This window comes from Cebus imitator, unplaced genomic scaffold, assembly GCF_001604975.1.
Source record: "Cebus imitator isolate Cc_AM_T3 unplaced genomic scaffold, Cebus_imitator-1.0 Scaffold474, whole genome shotgun sequence".
Classification (NCBI taxonomy): Eukaryota; Metazoa; Chordata; class Mammalia; order Primates; family Cebidae; genus Cebus; species Cebus imitator.
Genome location: NW_016107789.1, coordinates 873,170 through 892,328, shown reverse-complemented (window position 1 = coordinate 892,328; position 19,159 = coordinate 873,170). Strand labels below are relative to the sequence as shown.

General features: G+C 42.8%; 1 protein-coding gene across 13 annotated transcripts in view; it reads left to right on the top strand.

Moving 5' to 3' along the window:
* The window catches only part of ITPR1 (inositol 1,4,5-trisphosphate receptor type 1), a 354,903-nt gene that overhangs the window by 149,795 nt on the left and 185,949 nt on the right, over positions 1 to 19,159 (top strand). For 8 of the 13 annotated variants that reach the window (XM_017512641.2, XM_037732851.1, XM_017512631.2 and 5 more), the window contains exons 8-17: positions 253 to 351; positions 1,485 to 1,568; positions 1,682 to 1,828; positions 5,863 to 5,958; positions 7,586 to 7,630; positions 11,746 to 11,900; positions 14,657 to 14,756; positions 15,746 to 15,906; positions 16,765 to 16,906; positions 18,841 to 18,999. In XM_017512641.2, the coding sequence (XP_017368130.1) occupies positions 253 to 351; positions 1,485 to 1,568; positions 1,682 to 1,828; positions 5,863 to 5,958; positions 7,586 to 7,630; positions 11,746 to 11,900; positions 14,657 to 14,756; positions 15,746 to 15,906; positions 16,765 to 16,906; positions 18,841 to 18,999 (1,188 nt within the window). The remainder of the gene's footprint in view (positions 1 to 252; positions 352 to 1,484; positions 1,569 to 1,681; positions 1,829 to 5,862; positions 5,959 to 7,585; positions 7,631 to 11,745; positions 11,901 to 14,656; positions 14,757 to 15,745; positions 15,907 to 16,764; positions 16,907 to 18,840; positions 19,000 to 19,159) is intronic. The other 5 variants (XM_017512642.2, XM_037732852.1, XM_017512640.2 and 2 more) reach the window with 1 other exon arrangement.

Here is a 19,159-nt window from a genome sequence, read left to right as displayed (position 1 = left end):
CTGGCTTTGACACATCTCTGTAAAATCAGTGACACTCGGGGAACAAAATTCAGGCTTAGCCTTATAAACATGACCCCCTCTGCACAGGGTCAGATTTTGAAGGATGCCTGGTATGTGCTGCGTCTTTATACTTGCTGGGGATTGGCCTTGCCTTCTTCAACAAAAACTCATATGTCTCCTAGAACTGCCCATTGGTCAGTCTGCAGTCTTTATCAGTTTTGTGCAAAGGTCTGTTGCTCCTTTCCTTTCCAGGTGGTCATAGGCGACAAGGTTGTTCTGAACCCCGTCAATGCTGGTCAGCCCCTCCATGCTAGCAGCCATCAACTGGTAGATAACCCAGGCTGCAATGAGGTAAGGATATCGAGTTATGCCTGTGGGCGTGGTTATCCTGCAGGAGCAGGTCTGGCTGACGTCAGTGCATGTGCATGATGAGAGTGACTTCAGTGGTGATTTGGGGCAGGGTGCCAGTTCTGCAGGAAACAGGCCCAGGGTCAAGGCTGCCATGTAAGGTTGTGCAGCTCTGCGCAGTGGGCAGTGGATGGGGGCTGACATTCATTCTAGTTCTCAGTTTGCTAAGCCTAGCATCACTGAGGGATGGTGTTTTAATTTGTGAAGCCAGAGATGACCCCTTTTACTAATTTTTTTCTGGCCATAGGAGCACCTTTTCCTAATTTGTCTACCTGTAGAGGGTGCCTCTTTCTAACTTTTCATAAAGGAACACTGCAGATTAGCAGCAGCCCTGCAAGGGTGATAGCTTCCTTTTGGCAATACGTCTACTTATTCTCTAAATTGGCAATTACAGGATACAAGGATGTTACTTACTTGTGACATAAATCTTTGTCTGACGGGTAAGGACACACTCTTCAGTGGGACAGATGTGGATTCACATCCCATTTGCCATTCCTAGCTCTGTGACGGTAGGTTAGTTACCCAGTCTCCCTGCATAGCAGTTTCCTTATCTCTGAAATGGGGGTGGTGGTCAGACCTGCTTTTTAGGGTGTGGCCGAGAATTAAAGGAGATTGTGCGTGTTGGCACCTAAGCCTAGTGCCTGGCATAGATTTAGTGCACAAACAGTGGCTCCGTTGTTAACAACGATCATTAACAGTTTAGAACCTATACATTGGACTCATTTTTTCCTTTTATAGCTCATTCCATTTTATAAGTACTTTTTTCATCAGGCCTTTACTTTCTGGCTACAGAACAAGAGACTTGGAGGAAAAGGAAAATATCTTTCCAGAAAGGCAGGAGGGTTGGTTCCATTAGTCATGGTTGGAGTGTGCATAGTGATGGGTGCAAATGAGCCATTTATTGCCAAACTCTGCCAACAGGCCAGTTGAATTTGCAGGTGCTGTGATTTTAGTAATGTCAATCTTCCGAGTTTTTAGCAAGTACAACCTTGCTTCCTAGGCTGAAGTGAGAAATTTGGGGGCAGGATGACATAGCTGTTGTGAGGGGTACATGAAAAAATTAATCTGTTTTTCAGGTCAATTCCGTCAACTGCAATACAAGCTGGAAAATAGTCCTTTTCATGAAATGGAGTGATAACAAAGACGACATATTAAAGGGGGTGAGTTAGCTGCTTTATGGGCCGAGCATTACTTGGCCCTTCTTGGGGGCATCAATCTAATTATCTTTTTAAATTCTTTTTTCCTTAAAAATCTTTCTTGTGTTGACTTTCAGGGTGATGTGGTGAGGCTGTTCCATGCTGAACAGGAGAAGTTTCTCACCTGTGACGAACACAGGAAGAAGCAGCATGTCTTCCTGAGAACCACAGGCCGGCAGTCAGCCACATCTGCCACTAGTTCAAAAGCCCTGTGGGAGGTGGAGGTAAGAGTGAGGTGGAGAAAGGGCTCATGGGTTTATAAGGTATAAACCTATGTATAGGCTTTCTCTATGTAAATTCTACAAATACACACACACACACGCTCTCACAGGTGGACATACACAGAATACATATGTGTATATGTATAAGTCACAAACAGGTACTTATACCCACCCTGTTCCAAAAATGGACTGTGATGGTTTAATGAAGTAAGTGCAGCATGACATATTATGGTGCTGGATATTCGTGCAGAGGGAGAAAATATGTACTTTGGAGCAAATTCAAAAATGAAATTAGAAATCTCTTTCTCTGAGCCATCTAATCTCTTTAATTGTTTTCTTTCCCTTGCTCATTTCTCTCCCTCTGTCACAGCAATATTTAATCCAGTGTCTACCCAACATGATACATAGGTGACGCCACATTAGTGATGGGGCAGAAATGAGAAGATATGCACCCAGATAACTGGAACACACAGGGGATGGTGAAGGTGATAAGTGGCATATTCCACGTGCTCTGGAGATTTCAGTGAGAGAGGGTGAATGTCTGGTGGGGTGAAGAATTAAGGAAGACTTCCTGAAGGAGATAGCGTCCGATCTGGTATCTACAGGATGATCTATATTTCAGAAGGAAGAGATGAACGGAGTAGGTCACTTCACCTAAGAGAATGGTGCAGGATGTGGAAACATGAGGCAGAATGGGATAAAACTCAATAATTGTTTGGTGGAGGGCGTGGGATATGCATGGAAAATTAAACAGAAGCTGTTTTGGAGACCAGAGCCTGAAGGGCCATATATCCAGGCTGTAGGGAGTTGGGATATAATTTGTGGGCAGGGGAGAAATATGGAAAATTGTTTGAGGAAGGGAGTAATATAATCAGCGTGCAACTTAAAGGAGGTAGAATTCCTCAAAGATTGTTGTTTCTTGCCAGTTTTTCTTCCTGCATTTCTTAAGAAGACATTGACTATTTCTTTCTCTCATTTTTTGAAATGGATTCTGGCAAGTTAAGTGCCCCTCAAAATACAAAAGAGAAGACACCACCATGTATTTTACATTTGTAGTAATGAGCCAGGGTTACTTTCTATGGCTGTAGCTGATTCATCACCCCCAAATAAATCCTCTGCTCATTAGTAGTCACGCCCTATTTCCCCTTCAATATCCACCCATTCTCCCACCCTTGGTAGCTAATGTACTTCCTATCTCTATAGATTTGCCAGTGCTGCGTGTTTCATATAAACAGAATCCTACCTTATTTGGTCCTTCATATCTGACTTCTTTTACCTAGGATGACGTCTTAGTCCAATTTGGGCTGCTATAATAAAATATCATAAACTGGGTGGCTTATAAATATTAGAAATACATATTTCTTATAGTTCTGAAGGCTGGAAACCTATGATCAAGGCACTGGCAGAGTGTCTGGTGATGGTGCTCTTCCTGGTTCATCTGCTGTGTCCTCACATGGCACAAAGAGGGGACTTTCTGGGGTGACTTTTATAAGGGAACTGTTCTTATCCATAAAGGCTTGGCCTGAGACCTAATCGCCTCCCAAAGGTGAAGTATGATGTGAGCAGTCTCTAATACTGTAACCTTAGGGGGTAGGTTTCAACCTGTGAGTTATGAGAGGACGTACACATTTAGACCAGATAACAGGTTCAAAGTGTATTCATATTGCCACATGTATCAGTACTTCATTTTTATTGCCAAATAATATTCCATTGTATGGATGTGCCATATTTATTCATTTATCATTTAATAGCATTTGGATAGTTTTCACATTTTGATTCCTTTGAATAATGCTGCTACAAACATTCATATACATTTTTTGTGTGGATGTATGTTCTCAAGTCTCCTGGGAGCAGACTTGTGGGTCATGTCATAATTGTATTTTTGACCTTTTGAGGAACTGCCAGACTGCCTTCCACAGAGGCTGCACCATTTTATATTCTTACCAGCAGTGTGTCAGGGTCCCAGTTTCTCCATGTGGCCTTCATTTTGAAGGATTTTTTGTTGAATATAGAATTCTAGGTAGAATTTACTTTTTTTTAAAGATTTGGATCCATTGTCTTTTGGCTTGCATTGTTTGTGATTATTTAATGGGTTAAAAAAATGTATTCCCTGTATATAGTGTCTCTACCATGCAGCCTCCCCTGATCTCAGCAGCTGTAAAAACTTTTTATTTTTATTACTGGTTTACCTTAATCTGATTATGATATGCCTTGGTGTGTGTATGTGTCTGTGTCTGCCTGTTTACTCTGCTAGAGTTCAATGAGTTTCTTGAAACTATGGGTATATGTCAGAATGGGAAAACTTTGAATCATTATATTTATGAGTGAAATATTTCTCCCGCCCCCACCAATCCACATAGACATATGCTGGATTATTTGATACTGTCTGACAAATGTTGAGTTCATGGGTCACACTTTTCTCATTCTTTGTCTAGTCCTTTCTTTACTGAGCATTGTAATATAAGTTTGTTGAGTATTTGGAGTCTATTGCTCCTTTAAAGAGGACTGAATTTTCTTTTGTTAGACACTAAAGTGACTCGTGGATCGCTTTGGTCCTTTGGAGGCTTATTTTCAAGGTTTATTCAGTCAGATATTGTGTAGCCTTAATTTTTGGGCTAGATTAGCCCCTACTTCCAAGATGGGACCACTTTGATGTGTCTGCTAATGCACAGGGCCTTCCACATGGTTTCTCTGCTTTCGCTTTTCAGAATCAGGACTCCTCCCAGCCCTGTGTGAGCTCTGGGAATGTTGAGCTTTCAGACTCCTTGTTTTTCTTCATTTGGCCTCATAGGGTCTTGCCTTATACATGTGCAGTCTGATGTTCAGCCAGAAACTCAAAGGAGGCTCCTGTGCAGAATTCCAGAGCTTTTTCTGTGAGTAGCTCTGTGTGCATCAGTAGTCCATCCTCACAAATTCTAGCTGCCTCGGTCTCCCTAAACTTTGATCTGTCTCCGTAACTCCATGAGCTTAATGTCCTCAGCTTGGATTCTTCCTCCCCGTGCTGCCATCCAAAGAGAACTCCCCGGGTAGAAAATCAGAGCAGGCTGGGCGTGGTGGCTATGCCTGTAATCCCAGCACTTTGAGAGACCAAAGTGAGTGGATCACGAGGTCAGGAGTTCAAGACCAGCCTGGCCGTGATGGTGAAACCCCATCTCTACTAAAAATACAAAAATTAGCCAGGTGTGGTGGTGCACGCCTATACTCCCAGCTGCTTGGGAGGCTGAGGCAGAGAATTGCTTGAACCCCAAAGGTGGAGGTTGCAGTGAGCTGAGATCACACCACTGCACTCCAGCCTGGGTGACAGAGTGAGACTCCATCTCAAAAAAAAAAAAATAGAAAAACAAAATCAGAGCAATAGCTGAGCTGGCCTTGTCTATTTCGCGGTTCTCAGAGATCACCATTGTGTACTACCAGCTGTCCAACGTGTGAACACAGTTGTTCGGGATATTTTATACAGTTTTCTAGTTGTCTATGTCAGTTTCTTCTATTCTCTGCAGTGTCTGATTTTTTATGGCATCAACTACCAGTGCTAGTTAACTCTATCTTGGCCAGAAGCTGATGTGACATTTATTTTTCTGATAACATTGGCCCAGGCACTGAGTTTCACATTTCAGAGCACAGGCCTGTGTGTGTGTGTTCTAGCACATGCGTATGTGTATAGGTTGCTTTGACAGTTCTCCATGAATTTGGCTGTGCTTTTTGTAGGTAAGTTTTCTTTTATTGGCTGTGCTTTTTGTAGATAAGTTTAAGAATCTGCTACTTCATTATGGCTAAGGCAAATAACCTGAAAAACATTGAAGTTTTTATCCCAACCATTGCATGTTAACCAGGAGACTCAATTCCTTCTTTGGAGAGACATTGTTTACTTTTGAATTTGGATGTTACATATGACACTGGCAATGGGTTTGTTGATGATGGTGATTTTTTTTTTCCAGCTCGTAAATACCACTCCTGAACTATGACGTGTGATGCCTCCTATTCACTGTCTTCCTAGTGTAGGTTGACGTTTTATTGACGCCTGTTCATTCTTCTTGCAGGTGGTCCAACATGACCCGTGTCGGGGCGGAGCAGGGTATTGGAACAGCCTTTTCCGTTTCAAGCACCTGGCCACAGGGCATTACTTGGCAGCAGAGGTAAGTAGCAGCCCCTGTGGTTTTCTCTTTCAAGGCTAACGCGCCTCACCCCCTTTTCTCATCCCCTTGTATAGCCATCATGTACTAAAGGCTTAAGGAAATACACTCAGTCACTTTGCTTTTCCTCCTGTTTTTCTGTTTTCTTTTGCTTCGTTTCCCTAGAAGAGTCAAAAATGATTGCCACATTTTAGTATGTGGCAGGGGTGCTGATCAAGATGTGGGGAGAAAATAAGTTAGAAGGTAATGCCAATCTAGGTTTTCAGTATTTTCCATTTTGCTGTTACATGCTACCCTCCCCACGTTTTGTCTCCCAGCCCCACACCCAGCGTGAGTGACCGAGGCTGCAGCAGAAACAGGATATGTAGAGACAGAAGCACTAAGATGTATAAGGAATTAGACGATCTTATAAAGAAATTTGACTACTCAGAGCTTTAGTAGAATAGACAGCGGTCTTTTACTTGTAGGAATGTCAAAAATCACAGAAATTAACTTTACCAAATGTCTGTGAAAGGGCCAGGCACAGTGCCTCATACCTATAATCCCGTAACTTTGGGAGGCTGAGGAGTTCGAGATCAGCCTGGCCAAAATGGTGAAACCCTGTACCTACAAAAATTAGCTGGGTGTGGTGGTGTGCACCTGCAGTCCCAGCTACTTGGGAGGCTGAAGCGGGAGAATCGCTTAAACATGGGAGGCAGAAGAGGTTCATTGAGCTGAGATCGCACCACTGCACTCTAGCTTGGGTGACAGTATGAGACTTGATCTCAAAAAAAAAAAAGTCTATGAAGAGTTTTTGAGGAGACAAAAGTCTCAATGCTGAAGGACAGGAGGAATTTACCTTTTAATTTTGTGTCAGGTGAAGGAGCCATCCTACTGTGTGACTGATGTTGAGTTTTACTTCGATCTGCTGGGAGATGTACGATGCATATTTCTATCCTAATTCTAGTCATGCATCAGAAGACCCCCACTGTTGTCTGGGACCACCCATGAGACCTCTGGGAGATGTCGCAGGTGATGGTGGGTGTCAGCACTGCTCCGGTGCCTGGCCTGACGAAGGCTGGCTCTGAGTGTGCTCAGCCCCCCGTGGTGCCTAATACATGAGCTGATGATTTTGATATATTTAAGAACTGAAAATCAAGAAGTCTAAGTTCAAGTTTCAGATAAAGCCATAGAGAATTATGGACCCAGCTAATTAGCTGTGAGACATGTTGATTTACTTGGTTTGTGGAAGACTAACGGTGGTGGCATTATCTGTTATGTTTTGAGGCTAATACAGCTCTTGCTGGAGGCTTAAATTTTTTATTCTTAGCTAAAAATAGGCAGGATTATCAGTGACTGTGTACTGATCTTTTATTCATCTCAGGCTTTTAACTATTGCTTTGCCAGTGAATCCATTGTCTTTCTCTGTCTACACTTGAGAGCCGTCTCTTGGTGACTGGTAGATGTTCCATGTGTGCTGTACCTGTGTGGCCTGTGTCATTGTCGTGGCATGCTGGTTTTGTGAACAGAGGGGACAGACAAGTTCTTAGCTGTTCAAGGATGTTTGCAGCCCTTGAGTCTCCTGCAAGTGGGGCCCAGTCCTTAAGAAAGCAATGGATGTTTTAATTTCCTAATGATTCTTTTTCATCAGGTAGACCCTGACTTTGAGGAAGAATGCCTGGAGTTTCAGCCCTCAGTAAGTATGGACAAGAGCCTTCTTGTCTTCATCCAGTAGGGTGCGGCCAAATGATCTGGAGCTCCATTTAAGACCCCGTCACTGTAGTCACTGAGTGCTGGGGAAGGAGAAACGCTAGGCTCCCATAAAACAGGATCATTTTCTGTGCTTCCCTTGAGAGGGATCATAGTCCTTTGTGTGTTGATTGGTCCAGGGACTGTTCTTCATGATGGTATTTGTGTGTGTAGTAACGGGGCCTCTGCTTCCAAATTGGAGAAGTTTCTGGTATCACTTGGAGGACTCCTAGGGTTGGAGACAGTGATGGCCCATACAGAAAATGGCCTTTTAAAACCAATTGTCTTATTGCTACTGACCTCATTCTGTGGCTCACAGAGGTTTTTCAGGGAGTAACTGTGTGAGGTGGATAGTGTTACTGAGGCTATGGCGGTAACACATGAAGCATGGTGCACCTGCCATGTGATTAGACTCTCAGCTGTCTAACAATCCGTACTTGATTTCTGCAAAGTCAGAAATAGGCTTTAGTGTAGAATGTGGTTTGGAATTTTAAGTGCAAATGGATCTTTCTCTAGAGACCATATCGCCAAGTAACACTGACAGGTAGACACTTTGGGCTTGAGGTGTCCAGATTTATGGGTTGAAGAAAGCAGTGGTTGTGTTGCGTGGAGATTAGGGGTATAAATGTAACAGTTTTCTTGTGGAGTGCTTGATTCTGGTCTAGGATTAAAAAAAAAAAAAAGATGCTTCTTGGTTTGACGTGTGTGTCTACATGATGATCTCAGTAGTGGGCATAGAAGGTGGTTTTGAGGGTATTTCTTTTTTTTTTTGGCAAGATTTTGAAAAAAAATGGAAGGATTTTCTTAAGACACATACGAAGGGAATTGGGTGGAGGGAATTCAAAATGCAATTGTCCTTGGAAAGTGTGAATTCTGCTGTCATGCATATCCTTCTAGTGATAGCTTGCTGAAATGTTAGCTTTGAAAGGCACTCTAGCTGAGGCCTTCCTGCTGTGGGTTTGTGAACTTGCTGGGGAGCTTCTCCTCCTCTTTCTGCTCCTTACTGGGGTACCCAAGGCTCACCTAACTTCTCTTCTTCCTTGTCACCTCTATTTCCAGAGTTCATTTTGGAAGCTTTGTTTCCACAGTTAATATGGCTTGGAAAACACTGACGTAGTTTAAATCTGTCAGTGTACAAGGAGCTCTGTTGTTAAAGTTCTGTACGTTGTGTTCACGTAGTTATTGTTTGAACACTTGGACTGGCATGGGCATTGAGTTTCCTAAGACAGTTCTTGTCCTTGCACCTTCTTTATTTCAAGGGAAGGAGCTGCGTCTGTGTGGCCGACATCCACGGGTCTCCATGCTGCTGCTGTCTGTGGTGACTTGGAAGAAGTCTTACCTCTGAGATGAGGCAAGCTGCGGCTCCTTTCAGTGAGCGCTGGATGCCCAAGTGAACCTTGTGCTCTGGCGGGTAGAGGGCTGCTGCCTTGGCCTCCTGATATGGGGGGAAGACTTGGATTTACAGTGAAGGAGGAAGAGCATAGTTTAAATACCAGCCATGCCACTTATGAGCTGTGAGACCTTGGACAAGTTACTTTTCCTCTATGAGCCTCAATTCCTTCATCTGTACAAGTGGCATTTTTCAAACTCTCCAAGATCATTAGCATTTTTAGTGCCTTTGCATCCACCAGGTTGTCCGGGCTGCATAGCAGTGGGTAAAAGGAGTTAGGGCAAGTTTTAGGACCTTCCTGGTACAGAGGAGGAAGCAGCCATTGATAGTAGTCCTGATTTCTCCCGCATCTCATGCTCCCTCAGAGTTGAGTGGTTTTTTGATGTTTTCCTGCTTCCTTGTGTCAGAGAGGCGGATGTGCCAGCAGCCTTGAGTGCAGATCTAGGCTGCATTGTTCTGGCTACTTAGATGTTGACTGGGGGTGGGCTGCGTGCAGAGGAGGGGTGTTCGGAGGAGGGGGCTTACCCAGCACCCACACGGCCAACAGCACAGATCTGCCTCTGTGGCAAGGTGTTAGTACAGGGAGGATCCCACCCCCTGTACTCTTCTTGGTTTGGAAATGTGGGGGGAAAACCTTGGGCGGTTTGAGTCTGGGAGAGGAGGCACCTCATTCTATGCTGATCGTTGGTTGATTTCCCTAAGAACAGCGTCAGTGCCTGTGGTTTATGCCTTTGACCTCACTCGGCTTTGTTGTGCTTGTCCTTCTAAATTCAGGACCCTGAAGCCACTTGCTTGGCGCCAGAGGGAGGAAAAGGACCACCAGAGGCTCCTGCTCCTTTGCCAGGCTTCTCTGCACATGTGCCTTTCTTCCCACTAGGTGGCATGCGCTGACTGCACACTGAAAGGATGTCAGGACGCTGCCTCTCAGTCACGTTTCCAGATGCATTCGGCATAATGCAATTGTGATTTTCCTCTCGACTCCCGCAGGTCTCTGAAACTTAACTGCCAGCCTGTAGCTGAGCCCTGTATCTCAAACCATAACCGGGTCAGAGTTTATTTTGAAAGCAGCACGTGGAGTGCTTTGCCAGGTGGTTAGGAGAGAACAAATGTTGCTCAAAGTTCTTACTCCTGAACTGAGGTTGTAGAAGTGTTCTGTTGCTCTCCAGGTAATTCTTCCTTTAGTGTAGATAGAATAAGGATCTGGGGTTGATTCAGGTGAAGGGATGAGTGATTACAGGAGAAAGTGTGAGAAATGGAGGAGATACAGGTTTTGGGTATTAAAAGAACCTTTTTTAAAAACACACACACAGAAGTTGGGGGCTGCAGCTGAACTGACAGGCTTTTGCCCTGCACCCTGCATTTCAGGCTCCGTGGTGTTAGAGTCTCCCGGGTGCTCTCCTTTGCCTTTGATTTGATTTCTGTTTCTTGATTCCTTTGTCTTCCTGGTGAAGTCGTCTTCCTCCCCATCTGGAAAGGAGGCAGAGCTTCAGCCTAGGAAAAGCAGACTGTAGTGACAAAGAAAATGTGCTTCCCCCGTGGACGCGGGTGGATGCTGTTATGCTGCAAGGATGTTAGACATGGAAAATCACCCAACGTAGAGTCGCCAGGCAGAGAGCGCACTGGCCAAGCCTTTCTGAGCTGGCTCCTTGTCTAAGCCCGTTCCTTGAATCTCTGTAGGCAGATGGGCTTTGGAGCCTAGAATGTGCTTTTCTAGTTTCCCAGGAAAGTTTTTGTCATTGTTCCTCAGCCTTCACTGTCAGAGATTTTCTTCGCTCTCAGCCAAATCCCTGATGACGCAGGAGAGGCCCATCTTCCCTGACCTGTCATCAGCAGCCCTCTCAATTAATGATGGACATCTTTTTCAGGGCAATGCTGACTTCTCAAATATTTCTTTTGGCTCTGTTGGGGTTGCTGCCTACAAACACTTGGATTCAGGTTTATTTTATTTTAGTTTTTCTCCTGGGGAGTTGCTGTATCCTATTGTCAGTAGACAGTTATCACTATAGATGAATACAGCTACCCATAACCAAATCTGCAGGATGAGTTTCCTCAAAATTCCCTCTCCCCCAGCTCCTGTGGATGGATGTACCTATGTAGAGGTCTTTATCAACTAGAGCACTGCTTCCACAGTCATCTATTAGGGTAACTCCACATTGTTAAAATATTTTTTTTTTTGAGACAGAGTCTCACTGAGTCACCCAAGCTGTAGTGCAGTGGTGCAATCTCAGCTCACTGCATCCTCTGCCACCTGGGTCCAAGTGATAATCCTGCCTCAGCCTCCCGAGCAGCTGGGATTACAGGTGCCTACCGCCGCGCCCAACTGACTTTTTTGTATTTTTATTAGAGATGGGGTTTCATCATCTTGGCCAGGCTGTTCTTGAACTCCTGACCTAGTGATCCCCCGTCAGCCTCCCAAAGTGCTAGGATTACAGATGTGAGCACTGTGCCCAGTCGGAACATTTTTATTGCAACACAAAGAGGTTAGAGCTTCAGTATCCTTGGCTGCATGGCCAGTTGTCATCTTTTAGGACTGCTCTATAACTGTGGTCCTTTTCCTGCCAACTGCTGACATTTGTGATCCTTTCTTCTCCGTTCCTGTGGATTGTGGAATAATTGTAGAGAGTGAAGGGTTTGTGTGCACAGTTCTTGATTTGAAGACTTTTCTTCCTCAGGTAGACCCTGATCAGGACGCCTCTCGAAGTAGGTTGCGAAATGCCCAAGAAAAGATGGTGTACTCCCTGGTCTCTGTGCCCGAAGGCAATGACATCTCCTCCATTTTTGAGCTAGACCCCACCACCCTCCGTGGAGGCGACAGCCTTGTACCAAGGTATGATTTTAAAATTGCCTATCCCAAAAGAATCAGGCCTGGTATAGGTGTCCTGACCAGGTTTCTCGGAATCCAAATCATTACTGCCTTTTCTTCTAGATTTTTATAAAGGATTTAGTGAAAGGTTTGACCTGGCTGTGCAATATGGCAACTGACTTTTTTTAATGGTTAATCACTGGTAAGTTCTCAGTAGTTGAATGAGAAGTGCTATATTTAGGGAAACAAGCCAAACCATAAGCCCAAGTAGCTCCATTTTCCTGGTTCCCTCTACTCCCTTCCTCCTTCCGTGAACCTTGGCAGAGCTCTTGGTTTGGGTAAAGAGGAAGGGAGTAGAAGAAATTAGGAAATTGAATGGCAATTAAATAAACCATTGAAGACAAACTCCAGAAAATAAAATACCTGATATTCACTGTGTGTGTAGTAAGTTGTTTTTACAAGGATTGAGACGTTAGACCAGAAATCTTTATTTTATTAAGTTTAACTTTTAGTCTTGTTGCCTAAGAATGCATTTTTTGAGGGAAAGTAACTGGACTGCAAATGGGAAAAAAGCTTACTCTTAGCAACAGAATCAACACCATTAATAATAATGGCTGACACTGAGTGAGCGCTGACTGCATGCTAGGCATAAGGCTAGAGCTCTACTTGTGTTATGTAATTTCATATTTCACAAAAAAAACCCAGTGAGATAGGTGTTGCTATCACCCTTTCTTGTAGATGAAGAAACTGAGGCTCAGAGAGTTTAAGCGACATATCGTAAGTCAGTGAGTCCCACAGCAGAATCCAAAATCTGTAATGTTTAAGACAGATAGAGTTGTTTGGGCAATTCTGACTCTTCAGTATGATGCTGGTTAGTGGAAATGTCACTGTCATGTATGGATTTCACATATGGCCCCTCATGAAGTATTAGTTGTGTTTCAATCATTCAGAGGCAACTACTGGTAATATTTTGGTTTATATAGTTTTAGACAAGTCTCTGGTCACATGGAGATGATTGTCTCATTTATTATAGATGGGATCATAAGCTATTTTGAACATTTTTCAAATACTGTATTTCGTGTATATCTCCAAGCACATGATTATCAGTTGTCATCATCTTAAATAATCATTGTAATCAGGCTGGATGTGATTGGCTGATACCTGTAATCCCAGCACTTTGGGAGGCCCAAGCAGGCAGACCACTTGATTGAGTCCAGGTGTTTGAGACCAGCTGGACAACATGGCAAAACCCTGACTCTACAAAAAATGCCAAAAAAAAAAAAAATTAGCCAGGCATGGTGGCACATACTTGTAGTGCCAGTTACTTGGAAGGCTGAGGTGGGAGCATCCCCTAAGCCTGGGAGGCAGAGGTTGCGGTGAGCTGAGATGGCGCCACTGCACTCCAGCCTGGGTGACAGAGTGAGACCCTGTCTCCACAGGAAAAAAAAATGTTGTGGTCAATTGTAATCATCTTTAAATACCTGTAGTATCACCTAGTTAATACTGTATTAACTGGTTCATTATTGGACTGTTCTATTCTGTAATACTGTATTAATACAATATTATTATGTATGTATTAATATGTAATGCATTAATATTACATTGCAACAATAGAATATAATAGAATTGTATTCTATTAACTAGTCCATTATTGAGATATTAGATTGTTTACAGTTTTTATTATTATACATAATGCATTGTTGAACATCTGTTTGCCTCATTTTGCACCTGTGCTACCACCATTTAGGGAAAAATACCTGAAAATAGGATTGGTAGTTGAAAGCATAGGTATATTTTATGTGTTCTACAAAGTGCTAGACTTCTTTTCAGAGTTTTACTTGATTACGCTGTCATCAACAATACATAGGATTTACTCCCCTAAACCCTTGTTGATACTGGGTTTTATCAGTCTTTAAGATCTTTGGAATATGATACAATAAAGTGATACATTGTTTTAACTTGTGTAACTCCTATACTAAGGAGGCTGAATCTATACTTCCGTGTTTCTTGGCCCTTTGTATTTCGTTATTAACAGTTCGTGTCCTTGTTCCATTTTCACTTCCAATATTCATGGTTTTGTTATTGATTTGTAGCAGCTCTTTGTGTAGAGTAATAACATTTTAATGCAGCGTGTTACTCTTTGATTTTCCAGGCTATGGTGATTTTTCTTCCAACTTTGTTTATGATGTTTTTTTTTTTTTCTATTTTTTTTTTTTTTTTTTTTTTTTTTTGTATATAGATGATATAAAATTTAAACTATGTAATGAGAGTTAGCCATCTTTTACTTTTAAAATTTAGGAATCTTACATGTTGTTACATGATTCAAAAGGCTTTCCCTACTACAAGATTAGTAAATACTCATTTTTTTTTGCCAGAAATTTTATGATATCATTTATTGTTTCACTGATCCATATGAAAATTTCAATCATTGCTTTATTATTATTTCTTGTGATAAACACTAATGTATGCCCTGTAAGCACTTCTTGTTGCTCTGTCTCAGGCTTCGTTTATGCGGAGACACTCATTCATGGACTATGATCTTATATTTGGAAATATAGCATAGAGCAGTAACCTTAGAGACATTACGAATAATTTTCTATTGTAAATGAATCAGAATGTGGCTTGGACCTGAACCATTTGCTCCGAAGTGTATATTTCCCAGGGTATGCAGTGGGAAACCACTTTCATATTTCCATTTTGATAGAATATATTCTAGACTAGAGGCTACAGAGTAAACCTGAATATTTCCTTCCTTAAGACCCTTCTTTTTTCCCTGTTAGGAACTCTTATGTTCGGCTCAGACACCTGTGTACTAATACCTGGGTTCACAGCACAAATATTCCTATTGACAAGGAAGAAGAAAAGCCTGTGATGCTGAAAGTAAGTTCTGGGACTTGCTTGTCTCTTTTTGGTCTTGTGTTTCCTAATGAAAGGCTCCTTTGAGGGCAGATCAGGGAGTATAGAGCTGTGGAGTTTTGTCGCTTTGGCAAGAGCGTGGTCATGGCCAAACTTGAATGTGACAAAAGAATTCTCTCCAAGGGACCTGAGTGGAGCAAACCCAGGGCTTTTGAAATAATTAAAACTTTTGATTTTATTCCATGGCCTCTGCCCTAATAGTTGAGCAATTGTATGGATTTCAGCCACATTTCGTGACTATCTGAAGGATCATTTGGGCTAGGGAATGTTTGCTTGTGACTTGAGGAAAAACAAGTATCTAGTCAATTTCCCCCAATCTCCAGTATTTATTTCTCTCTCTATTGCAATGTATGCTTCTATTTCATGAATGTTCTCTCAGCCCCTTTACTTTCTCTCCTTGCTTCTCCTCCCCCACTGTCTCTAGGCTCATAGAGTATAAATACATAGACATGAGGGTTTTCTTTTAAAAAATGGAAGGATACTCTCATATAACTTATTTTGTTGTGGCATTGGGGAAGGTTATTGCAGTTTTTTTATTTCTTTACTGAATGTTTTTACATTTATAGGAAAGTTGAAATAATGGTACAGTGTCTATCCTTATAATGCTCCTCACTTAGATTCATTAATTACTGTTTTCCATATTTGCTTTTTCACTGTGTATTTACAAACATCTTTAATCATGAGCATCTTGCATGCTCCCTGTAACAAATGAAGTTAAAAATGAGAGTAGTGCCCCTTTCCTGCCTCACTGGTCCCCGTAATACCAGTTTCCAGAGATAACAACTGTTAACCATTTGGAGTACTTCCTTCCAGAATTTTTTCCTATGTCATTTTAACTGCAAGATAGCTCCATTACGTTGGGATCAGCCAATGTCTCGTAAATGTAGTGTTTGGTTACAATCTTACTCTTCCCCTCCAAGAGATTATCTCACAAGGACCACCTTGAATTTCAGATTGGCACTTCTCCTGTGAAGGAGGATAAGGAAGCATTTGCCATAGTTCCAGTTTCTCCTGCTGAAGTTCGGGACCTCGACTTTGCCAATGATGCCAGCAAGGTGCTGGGCTCCATTGCTGGGAAGCTGGAGAAGGGCACCATCACCCAGAATGAAAGGAGGTGAGCACTGCCGCGTGCTCAGCATAGCCATTCTTCCCCACTGAGAGTTTCTGACATCCATGGTGACTCTGAACAGCTGAACATGGAGTAGCAGGCCTTGGCATTTGTGGGTGGCTTCAATTTGTAACTTTTGAGAAATAGTACTTTTGCATTCATTTTTTGAGTCTAAAGTTATGAAGACTAGGTGTGGTGGCCCACGCCTGTAATCCCATTACTTCTGGAGGCTGAGGCGGGTAGATTACTTGAGGTCAGGAGTTCGAGACCAGGCTGTCCAATGTGATGAAACCCCATCTCTACTAAAAATACAAAAATAAGCCAGGCTTGGCGGCGGGTGCCTGTAATCCCAACATCTCGGGAAGCCGAGGCAGAAGAATCGCTTAAACCCAGGGGGTGGAGGTTATAGTGAGCCAAGATCATACCACTGCACTTGAGCCTGGGTGACAAAGTGAGACTCCATCTCAAAAAATAATAATGAAGTTATAAAGATCCCTCCCTCCATCCCCCACTCCCCCCCTCCATCTCTCCCTTTTTCCTCTCTCCCTCTCTTCCTCTCTCTCTCTGTCTCTCTCCCCCCCCCCCTCTCTTTTTCTGTCTCTAAGTTGGTCTCTAGAACCACATTACTAAATGTCAGGGGATGAGGTTACTCTGAGATAAAATTTGATCATCCTTTTCTGGACAATGATGTGTTTTCTTTCACTCTGTTTGGTACTTGGCCTTGGTTGTCAGTTTTGAAGAAATTGGAAAGAGTGGGTCTGCCCCAGTGTAACTGGCTCATTAGTCCAGAAGGCTTCCAAGGCGAAGCTTCCAGCCTGCTGAATGCTGAGCACATCTATCTATAATAGCTTCTTTCCTCTTAAGGTCTGTAACCAAGCTGCTGGAAGACTTGGTTTACTTTGTCACTGGAGGAACTAATTCTGGTCAAGATGTTCTTGAAGTTGTCTTCTCCAAGCCCAACAGAGAACGGCAGAAACTGATGAGAGAACAGAATATTCTCAAGCAGGTTGGTGATATGTGGCATACTAGGGATTTGGCTTTATGAGCAGTTAATGGGATGGCCAGGAGCAGTGACTCATGCCTGTAATTCCAGTACTTTGGGAAGCTGAGGCAGGAGGATCCACTTGAGCCCAGGGGATGGAGGTTGAGGTCAGCCAAGATTGCACTACTGCGCTCTCTAGCCTGAGCAACAGAGACAGAACCTGTCTCAAAAAAAAAAGGAAAAATATAAATCAATGGGATAATTGAGGGATGCTGGTGATTCCCACCCAGAAGGCTTGATGCACTGATTTTTCAATAGACTATTTTATAGAGCAGTTTTAGGTTCTCAGCAAGGTTGTGCAAAAAGTCCAGAGAGATCCCATATCCCTCTTCCCCTCACATACTTGGCCTCCCCACTGTCACATCCTACATCACAGTGGGACATCTGTTACAATTTGATGAATCAACATTGATACATCATTATCACCTGAAGTCTGTAGTTTACATTAGGGTTCTCTCTTGGCGTTTGATTTTCTATGGGTTTTGATAAATGTGTGATGCCTTTCAGCCACCATTATAATATCATACAGCCTAGTTTCACTGTCCTGAAATCATCTATGCCCCCCCATTCACCTGTCCTTCCTGCTAACCCTTCAGAACCATGAATGTTTTTACTGCCTCCATGGTTTTCCCTTTACAGAATGTGACAGGGTTAGAATCGTAAAGTATGTGCCTTTTCAGAGAGGCAGATTTCTCTTAGTGATGTGCATCTGAGATTCTTCAGTGTCTATTCACAGCTTGTTAGCTCAGTTCAACTGATTTTTACCATACTTTTACCATTGGATATCAATCATGTGAGAGTTTACCTGTTGGGAACCTCAAGAAACATTCAGTTGACAACTTTATTTTTCTCAAAAATAATGTCAAGTGCAATGTGACCTTAAGCTTATTTCAACATTTGGGACATTTGGCATATTCTCTAAACTCAGACGGCCTGTATAGGCTCTTACAGAGGGTCCTGTAAGTCACCACAAAATCTTTCCTTAAAGGATGAGTAGCGGTTGACAGGAAATAACGTAGATGATATTGTTAGATGTAAACGTAAATAAACTAGTACAAAGACAAATTAGAGGCAGTAAAGTGACAAATGCAGAGCAGATTAAATGCACAGAGATGCATACCGTGTCATTCTATAACCCAGCTGGAGGTTAGCCCACAAGCTTGCCTTGGGAATTCCTCGCTGTCAAAGCTAAAAGAGAAACATATTAGTTACAAGCCTTACTGTTTTCCATGGAACATGGGATTTGAGATTGTTTTTTCATGTTGGTCTATGATAGGCAGAATTTGTTAACAATCCATCATGTTTCAACAAGAATTTCCAGTCCAACAGTAAATGTCCAGCTGCTGTTTCATATGTTGATTCTCATTTTAGACCTTTGGCTTAATGCCCATGCTCATTTGTACAGTAGTGATTCCTGAGAGGCAAAAATAACTGATTCACTGGCAGGAGTCTTCATTGATAACCTGTGCTGGGCACTAGTGTGACTTAAAATTACCCACTTTCATCCTTATTACACCTTTGTGATGTAGGTATTGTTCTTTCCATTTTGCTGGTAAGAAAATCGAGGTTTACTTTGGCTGTGATTGTACTACTAGCAAGTAGTAAAGGTATGTGTTTCCACCTAGAATCTGCTGATTGCATTTTCTCTGTTCTGAACTAGTTTGCTCCAAACACTGTGCTGTTAGATGTATGAGGACCAGTCAAGTCCAGGTGGACTAAATTCATCAAGTCCCCCATCCCAGTTGATGGACTGAATGCAGTGTTCAGGTTTTGGATTTGTTTGAAGAGAGAAACTTCCTGGTGTAGTCCGGCTACCCTTGAGCTTGCATTACTTCCAAACAGGGTTAGCGTTGGAGCCCTAAGTGATGGTCGTTTTTGCTGTTCGTGTTCACAAACAGATCTTCAAGTTGTTACAAGCCCCATTCACAGACTGTGGTGATGGCCCGATGCTTCGGCTAGAGGAGCTCGGAGACCAGCGGCACGCTCCTTTCAGACACATCTGCCGGCTCTGCTACAGGGTGCTGAGACACTCACAGCAAGACTACAGGAAGAACCAGGTTGGGGTTAAGCATTGGTGGGATGTGGTCGGTTTCCTCCCTGAAGTTTATGTACTTTCCTCGTGAATTTTTAGTGTCACAATATCTATCTGTAGAATGGATAGAGAATAGTTCAGTGTTAAGCGTACTCTTGGGAAGGAAACACAAGCCCAGGAAGAAT